This window comes from Hydra vulgaris, chromosome 07 (genome assembly GCF_038396675.1).
Source record: "Hydra vulgaris chromosome 07, alternate assembly HydraT2T_AEP".
Taxonomy (NCBI): Eukaryota; Metazoa; Cnidaria; class Hydrozoa; order Anthoathecata; family Hydridae; genus Hydra; species Hydra vulgaris.
The window spans coordinates 19,313,825-19,323,775 of NC_088926.1; the positions used below are offsets into that span (position 1 = coordinate 19,313,825).

General features: G+C 26.2%; 1 protein-coding gene across 4 annotated transcripts in view; it reads left to right on the forward strand.

Annotated features, from left to right (window-relative positions):
* Positions 1-8,668, forward strand: part of LOC124806626 (receptor-type tyrosine-protein phosphatase S) — a 94,092-nt gene extending 85,424 nt beyond the window's left edge. For 3 of the 4 annotated variants that reach the window (XM_065801291.1, XM_065801289.1, XM_065801290.1), the window contains 3 exons: positions 1,838-1,995; positions 7,923-8,058; positions 8,196-8,668. In XM_065801291.1, the coding sequence (XP_065657363.1) occupies positions 1,838-1,995; positions 7,923-8,058; positions 8,196-8,540 (639 nt within the window). In that variant the 3' untranslated portion in view covers positions 8,541-8,668. Of the gene's footprint in view, positions 1-1,730; positions 1,996-7,922; positions 8,059-8,195 lie in introns of all 4 variants that reach the window. The other variant, XR_010639607.1, reaches the window with a different exon arrangement.
* Positions 8,669-9,951: the final 1,283 nt, after the last annotated feature.

Below are 9,951 nucleotides of genomic sequence, written 5' to 3' on the forward strand. Positions count from 1 at the left end.
ATTGTATAATAGATTTGAAATATATAGATAAATTTATAGAAATATATAGAGAATATAAATGAATATATAGATTTGAAACTCTATTATTGATATTATTATATGCCCACGACGTTTTGAATAAGTCTGTAGATTATTTATCATCTTTGTATATAAAAATGCATTTTTTTATTTTTAATCTATTAGCCGCACATTCTGGATGAATAATATTACAACGTTTTTATTATTATAAAGTCTACTGAGTTCTAAAGGTACTATGCAAATAATCAACAGGCACTCTTCATTCGTCAGTATTTTCATTTTAACTTACCTGTTTGTAAACACATTATCCTGTAGCACCATTAAAACCAGTTTTGCATCTAAACGTCAGTTTAGTTAATTCCTTAGCATTATGTTTTGTATACCACATAGCTTTTCAAGAGTGTGCTTTAGAAAATCTCTTAGCGGTATTTGTACTGAATAGCCATCCATTTGAATGTTCTTGGAATAGCATTTAGCTTTTGAAGATCCTATACTATTATACAAAGGATATATGTTGCAGCTGTTTTTTCAGCACCATATCTTAGAAGCTGGTATGTTGATTTTGATATATTAATTATGAATGCTAAAGCTTCATTAAATGAATATATCTAAGCAGGTTTAATAGGTATTTATTTTAAATAATAGAAATTTTTGTGCCAGTTTTGTACTTAAACTCACTTCTTAGTTTCAATTTTGCTGCATGTTGCATATGCATGTTGCATGTTGAAGTAATTTATGGCTAAATAAAATATTAAAAACATTGTTAAGCTTATTCTTTTTGTTTTGTTACAAGCTTTTTCAAAAGAGCGACATGGTTTCCTAACTTCATTAACTGATGGTGTAGGATTTAATGTACTGTAGGTGTATTGAAAATCTTGAGCTAGCCAGTTTTCATTACTTCTCTCAAAATGAGTAATATTATTTTTTGCAGCTATCAACTTTTTACATTGTAATTTTATAAAGTTTTTCACTCAGAATCCTCTAGTTTAATATCTTCAGAAACTAAAACAGTTAATTTCAATGAAAAGAATGGTATATCATAAAAATTAGTTTATTTTGTTGTATAAGTCCGTAAATGTCACCAATTCTTATATTATTACTATATAAAAAAACAAAAAAAATGTTAGGTTATCAGTGCAATTTGTATTGAATAAAATAACAAACAAAATAACATGTATTTTTGTTTACGAGAAATAAAAGTTGATTTCAAGCAAATAACATAAGCTACAAGTCATTATTTTAAAATGTTAAAGAAAACTAAAAGGGGAAGTTAGGGGCAATGTATATAGTTCAAATAGTTTGTATACATATTACATTTACTAGTTCAAGTATTTAATATAGGTTCTCGTAGGTTCCCTAAATTATGTGAAAAAAAAGTATTAAATGTTAAAAATTTACCACGTTATTTTAAAGCCAGATTATAAGTGTATTATAAAAGCTGATCTTTACTTTATATTTTTTTTTGAAAAGCTTTACTGTTAAATATTTTAAATATATAAACTAATCGCGTAAGCTCATAAAATTTTAAAACTTACTGTTTACTATAGCTATGCATAAAAAATAAAAATTTCACGCTTTTTAAAAAAAAATTTGATTTTTGTGGTTTTAAAATATACTATTATACTCAAAACAATTTTTAAAATTTTAAACGAGAGTATTACAAATATGTTTTATTATATGGTTTTGAATATAATAAACATTTATTTTTTTAGGTTTTGTCCACCACCTGGCCCACTGTGTGATGGAAAGTTTAAGAAAAGTTTTGTTTTATTATATATATTCAGTATTGTATACTATTTATATTACTATATTCAATTAGAGTGGAGAAGAAAAACTAGTTGTTTTTTATCAATATCTTGCTTGGCCAAATGATGAAAATATTTCATCCAGCTCTATGTCAAGTCTAGTAAAAATTGTTGAACAGTCTAGTTCCTGGAAGGAGAAGTTAAAAGCAAAAAGTATTGCACTGGTTTCCAGGTTTCTAATTTAATCTTTATAGTTTTTTTGTTTTTTTTTTAGTCGTCTTTGTAAGTTTATTTATTTAAAAATAATGTGCGTAAAAGGAAAAAAAAATTCTATAATTATGATATTTTTTTTAATCTACTATTTGTTGCAGTTTTCAAGTGTTAACTCATGCAACATTGTTACATGAACAACACTTAAATTTAACATATTATATATAACATATTACATATAAGTTATAACATACTACATTCAAATTATAACATACTGCATATAAATATAATGCTTAAATTTAACATATTTATTTTGTAACAAAATAACTGTTAAATTTAAGCATTAATACCAGTAGAAAATCAAATTACTTACCAATTTAAATATGTTTAATTAACAACCAGTTTTTTGGAGTTTTTAACAAAAAGTTTTAGATTTTTAAATGTTTTTGTATTTCACTAATTGTCAATCCTTATTTAATAACAATTATTTTTTCTTAAAACTATGGTTTATACTTTACATTAACTTTATGGCTTCTCAAAACTATATCTAAAAATATTTTTTTTCAACTGTTTAAATAATCTTATTTAATTCCAAACTGAAAAATATGTTTAAAATGATTGAAAGTTGATTACATACTTTTATAGCTTATATAAGATGTAATTTTTTATGGATAATGTCATTTATTTTTCTTTATTTTTTGTTTTTTTTTTGTTTTTTGTATAATAATTTATTATTACTTGAAATAACTCTTAGTTCCTGTCTCACTAAGTTCATCTGTTTGTTAGATGTCCTATCTGTAAATTTGTCTGTTTATTGTTAAATAATTTGTATATACTTCCATAATGAACTAATACTTAAATTTATTACAGAATCGATTCTAACAGTAATGACCCATTGATTCTAACAGTTATGCCACATTAAAATGACACATTGATCCTAACAGTAATGACAAATTAAGATGACACATTGATTCTAACAGTAATGATTCATTAAGATGACACATTGATTCTAACAGTAATGACACATTAAGATGACACATTGGTTCTAACACAAATGACACATTAAGATGACACATTGATTCAAACAGTAATGACACATTAAGATTTTTTGTTCATATATTTAAAATATCATTTAAGGAATCAAGATTTTAACCACATTTTTCAAGTTTATATTTGTCAAAATATGCTTTTTGAAAACCTTGTAATATAATCATTTAGAATAAAATGATTTTATACACGCTGCAGAAAAAAATTACCTGCGTAATGCGTAATTTTAAATCTACCCTGGTATACTAAATAAGTTACTTTTTTTCAATATTATAGCAACCAAAATGTAAGTTTAGACCCCTCAGATAAAAAAAGAAAAAAGTTTTAACAGAAAAAAATTAAAATGTTTTATAACTTTTGTCTTTAGGCATTTCTTTATAAAGTTTTTCATAGTAGTTAAAATTAGAGCATAATGGGTATTGTTGCCCAGTCAATTTCTTAATTTTGTGGCAAATAATCGCATGGCTGAAAAAGGTTTGACTTTATTGATGGTGGTTTAATTATTTAAGCTTTTCAGTAATTTTAAGAACTTACACAGCTTTAAATAAACTCGAAAACTTCAAAAATTTAAGTCCATTTTCATCTACAGAGTTAAATTCATACTCTGTCTTTTAAATGAATAAAACAAAAATTTCTGAAGCAAATAATTTTATTTTTTTTAATTTTTAACATACCATCTGCTACAAATGCTACCTCAATTTCCAAATTAACTGGTAGTTCTTCACATACTTGCTATAGATACAATCTGTTTATAAGTAAAGTATCCAGGGATATATTTTCACATCTTTTTATTTTTAATCCAAACTTTTGCTTTGCCAAACTGTCAGGGAATTTTAAACAATTTATTAAGTTGTTAATTAACAAGATTGTAATTTCTTCACTCTTGAATTCGAAGTTTAAATTATTCCATGAGAGCCAAGCTTATTAATGTCAATAACTTATTAAAGCTTATTATTTTGATCTCTTAGCTTCTTACCAGCAAATTCAGAAATTTTTCTGCAAGTAAAATGTCAGCATTTTCTCTATATAAATATTCCTTGCTCTTATAAGCAGAACATTATTTGCAATTTGCTTGAAACTTAGGCCACCAACTGCAATCAATTTGCTTATCACCACACCAAGTGGTTCTAAGTTCTTTTATCAATACAGGAAACCTTTGGTGTTGATTGGTTTTCTAGTGACCAATCTTTTTTGCTGCACAATTTAGCTTTAATCTTTTTTTTTATTTCTTAAACGTGGTAGATAAGGATTTTTGTTTCTAATACTTTCAAAACTGCTGAACAAATCTTGCACTTTGAACTATCTTCTGTGTTACTATACAAAAGGTATTCCCAAACACATTGTTTTCAATGAGAACTCACATCTTCAAATTCGGTCATTTTCAAAAATTTAACTTTTTTCTGTTAAATATAATGATATTTATATTACAGACAAAATTACATGTTACATGATAAATATTAAAAATAGTTTTTTGTTAAGCAATAGTGTTGATAATATGTAAAACAAAATTTTATATGCACTTATGTACAGGTAACGACTAGGCTATAAACCTTGTCAGATGTCATAAAAGTGGATTTATGTTATAAAACTTGTTACATGCAGTTTAAGGGGTTCCACTAATTAAAGTTGATTGCATCGAAAAAGTTTTATTTACAAACATATTTAGGAAAAAAACTACAAAGTTTAAAATTACCCAAAATTAGCCAGGTAATTTGAAAAATTACCTGGAGAGATATTTTATGCTGGCTATAGGAAAATATAATTTTTTTATAATTATATAACTTAGTGGACGGTGTTTTAATGACAATATATAGGCATTTTTAATAAATCAGTGTTTATGAAAGCTAAAAACATAATTTATTAAATTTACTTAAAGAAAAGAAAATTTAAAAGGTTTCTAAATTTGGGGGACTGGTTCTCAATGTTTATTAATTAGAAAAGATGCCCTTTGGCATTTAATTTTTTGTGCATTATCAGTCATTGGGACAATAAGATCTAGCAAGTCTTGGTTATTTTCTGTTTTCCTTATCAAAAACACAGGGTGTTCTATAAAAAAATTTCTTTGTTTTGATGGGAGTAACTGTTACTTCATAAAAATATCTTTTGATGCTTTTGTTTTGGTGCTAATTTGTCTTAGTTGCTCTTGGAATATTTTAGAAAGTATAAATATATATCTGTTTTTATGTTGAAATGTTTTTTTTCAGGCTTTATATTTCTCATTTAGTTTACGAGAGTTCAAAAATGTGTGTAACACATTTTTGAACTCTTGTAAATTAAATGAGAGTCCACAGTTTTTACAAAATATTTCTTCAATGGTTTAGTATGTTACTGAGTTTGACTTAATGACTTTGTACACTTTGATAAGTTTTGTAAAAGAATCAGTTCATTGATATATTTTTGTTTTCCTCCGTTACATTAGCTTTTCCAGTTTACCTAACTTTTGCTGAAGGAGAAACAAACAAACAAAAAAGTAAATAAAAAATTAAATTTGTTTCTTACTTCCAACCGAAAATAAATATTTTTAAGGAAAAAAGAATAGTCACTGTTCAACTTTTTTAAATCATATGAATATAAAAAGTGCTAACTTGCCTCAGTTGTCCTTAGAATGTTTAAGTAGAAATGTTAAATATTTTTTAAATGTATGACACAGTAGAGGTAAGTTTTGCCTCTACTTCTACCAAGCGCATTTGACAAAAGTTAAAATTTAATCTGGTTTTTTGTTTTAAAAAACCTGCAAATTTACAATAAAATTTCTTTTAAAAGAACTCAAAATAATATTGTTTCAAAAATTTGAAAAAATTCACTTAATTTGTTCAAAAAAAAAAATTTTTTTAATTCAGAAGCTATGTTTGTTCTAATACTAATTTATTAGAAATATCAAATATAAATAAAAACAATAAATATTTATAAATAAATATGGAAAAATATTAATAAATATGAATAAATGTTAAAATTTAAACTAGATTTATTATATACCAAATATTATAAAAGTAACTGACTGTGTGTGTTCTGGTAAAGCACTTGCCACTTTTATATAAAACTTTTAATAAATTTGAACTATCAGCTTTATAAGCATTTTGTATTTTGATAATTTGTAATATAGTTTTAACAAGTTTTTCAACCTAGCAATATTTTCCAACATCCAATGGTTGCAAAATATGACTTAAATGAGCTAGTAGGCAGGTCATTCAGACTTTGTTTTCTTTTTATATTTCAATAACTTTCAATGACACATGTGTTATCTATCAATCGTTTTAACTGCTGAGAGGTACCAGATCAGATTCGTATGTATAGAACCAAGAGGTCCGAGGTTCAATGCCGACTCTGGACAAATAATTGACTTTAGTAAGTTGCTTTGACAAGTAAGCAATAAGTGTTTACTTGTCACTTAATACAACAAATATTTTTCACTTATTGCTACACATAATTTATTGTTTTATTAATTATTTAGTAGTTATTAAGTAGAATGCTACCATTTTTAATCTTTATTAAACGTCTTATTTTACAACTTATTAAAATAAAAACGTTACCATTAAGTTCAGAATAAAAATATTACCATTAACTTCAGAATAAAAAGCGCCATTATACTGTATTTTTTAAAGTCTAGATAATTAAAAACTTGGTTATTAAAATCTAGGTTATCATTTAAAATTGATGATTTAAATTAGTAAATTATGGTTTTTTCAAATTGATGCACAAAAAAATCCTTTTACTCTCACAAAGACGCCACCAAACAAAAATAAACTTTACGTGTTCTGTTAGAGTTAGTCCTACTCTTTGTTGATCTGTCTTTACGTTATGAAAATTCTTAAAAATTTTTAATCAAATATAATTATTGTTTAAAAGTGATATACACAAAATAGTGATCAAAAAAATTTAACTTATCGTATTAAATATCAAATTAAAAACAACTTTTACATAAGCTATTTACTTTTATGTTGTAAATTAATTTTAAACGAGAACCATCCTAATTTACAAACTTTTTAAAGGTCTAATAAAAAATTTTGGAAGTTTATTAACTTCCTAATTCTGGTAAGAACAAAAATTGCATAGATTTGCAGTTGCGTAGGCAGTTGGGTGGTAAATTTGTTATGTCGATTGATTTCTACATTTCTATTGTACTCAAATTTTTTTAAATCAAAATTTTAGACATACAAAATCTAGTGAATTGTTTACACATTTATTATGGAACTTTTATCTATTTTGGAACTTTTGTATGAATGTATTCCAGAAACTGAATCTTTTTATTCTTCAGAATCGTGGTTTATTTTTGAATTAATTAAACTGTATTAAGTCATCAAACAAATCGTTGATTTGTTTAAAGTTGCATTAAAAAATATATTAACATATATCACAAAACATATATTTGTTACATAGTTTTGTGAAGTAAAAAAAAAGTGAAAATAAATTTTCACCATTAAAGTGCGTTTTATAGTAGGCTTAAGCCAGAGGCGGATACAGCATATTTTTTTTATTTGGGATATCTAACTTCCAGACATGGAGCTAACTCCAAACATTAATATATTTATACTTATATCAAATAAAGATGCTTTGCAAAAAATTGTGGTTATTGGAGCCTGGGAACAAAAAAGCCTCAAAGTTTTATAAGATTTATAAGTGTCTTAAACAGAGGTATAAGTGATATAGAGTTCCAAATGTAATAAATATTGTAAACATTAGTGTCTCTTTTTACCTCGCTTACCTCGCTTATTTTATATTTTGGTTATTTCAAAACACATATTTTTCCACCAAATTACATAAATAGTTCAACTAAATTTCTTGTTTTTCCGATGCTTCGGTCAAACCGTTAAAACAAAGTCTTAATCTGGCAATAAAGTTTATGAAACCTTTAAGTAAACGCTTTGTTTTGTTATAAAAATGATAATTAATTTTCTTTATTAGCACTGGATCTGGACGCCCAGGTGTCATTATTGCTCTGAGATCTCTCATTGAAGAAAGTTCAATTACAGGTAGTGTTAACATTGTTCGAACAGTGTATATGTTGCGCCAACAAAGATATGCCTTGATCCAAACGAGGGTATGCTATTTATTGTCTAATGCTGTTGCATACTTATTTTTTTCTCTTATTACATGGAACATGATATTTATTGTTGTATTTATTTTATTTTTAAATAGTCGCTTATGATTATGATTTTTTTTTTTTTTTTTAATAAGGAGGAATATTCTATTATTTACTCTTGCACGTTGGAACTTACTAAAAACATCCGTAGATCTGGTATTATTTCCAGCCTAGAACCTAATGTTAATACTTCCAAGATTGGCACAAATATTTTTCCTGATGGATATTTAAATGTTCCACGAAGAGCTTCTTTTATCTCACTTAATACTATTGATTTTCAAATGCAACAATCTTGTCCCACTACGGATCAGGTGTCTATGGTGTCTTTGTCTGCCGAGTCGCCTACAGATTTTTCGTACGGAGTTTTAGGTAATTCCAATGAAGGTTATGTCAGTCATGGAAGCGATGATTCCAAATCTTCAAAAGATACAAGTTTTTAAATGATATCAGAAATATTTTTTTCTATAAATCATTTTTTAATTATTGTTATTTATATTTTTAGCATAACGTTTTTCTTATTTATATTTAGCGCTCATTCTTAGGAAATATATTTATATATTTATTAAAATTAATTTTTTTTACTTAACTAACAGTTCGCAGATTTAAATTACATTAGAAATAAGATCCAATGATGATGCCCTATAAACCGACCCGACCCGGCTTCCCCACCCACAGTTGTTTAAATGGTGGACATGAGTAAAGTATTCAATGTTTTGAAATTAAAATTCGCTAAATTTTTGTAAACTTGAATGACATGCAGATTTGAGTAAAAAAAATTTGAAATTTTTATCTATATAAAAAGTTACGGCGATGCAAAGATGAACAATTTAGAAGAAGAAAACACTTTAAAACTCAACAGAGTTGAGTATACTCGGAAAAAAGTGATGAAAAAAAAAAGATTGATCTAAAACTTGGAAAATTATTTAACAATAAGGGATAAAAAGCCTTCATAAAAATACATTTTTCTTGCTTATAATAATAATCGAATTTCAGGAAGAAAATTGGATAAAACTTTCATGAAAGTGGTATAAAAACTGAATTTTTGCACATGATTTTGAGCATTTCAGTCATCTTTTTTTCATTTCAAAAACTGAATTGGGCGCCAAACTAAAGCTTATATGGTTTTTTTTTGTTGTTTGTATCCATCAAAACACTAATGGTATATATGAAAACTACTTTTTTTATTCGTTCGTTTGTCAAGCGATTTCTCAATAGTAAATGAATTAATCAAAAATCGACCGAGTTCTCTCTGCTATTGCTGACGAACTATCATTTCAACTATAAGTTTTGCAACTTCAAAGACTGCTGGGTATTTCTGACGACCAACAATGTTCCAATAATTCTTTGCGCTCATTTTGAAAATTGTCTCTTTTCTTTTTTCTGTCAGTGTTGTTATTTCTCCAACAAATCCAATCATTTCACTTTCAACTGTCTCAGCAATTGTTGGATTTGTTTTGGAGGCTGATTCTGAAATTGAACTGACTATATCAGTCTTATTCTCACCAAAATAGAATCCTTCTGCATTAGGGTGACCATTATTTTTGAAGTTTTAAAATTGTACTGCCTTACCCCCTAAACATGTTTCTTTATATGTAAAAATTACTCAGACCAAATATTGACGCAATTGAATTATATTTTGAGGTAGCTCAATGATATCAAAGTATCAACGTTGTACTGTCACTCGCGAGTACGAAACACGCTCCTCTAACTCCAAGTAGTTACTGAATCAAACACAATTTTGAGATGATTTCCAAGCATGTTATTGTTTCCATAATTGCAAACAATGTTCTATGCTAATTAATAATTTCAGAATATATATATACAAGATAACCAAAATAGTCAAACCAAACT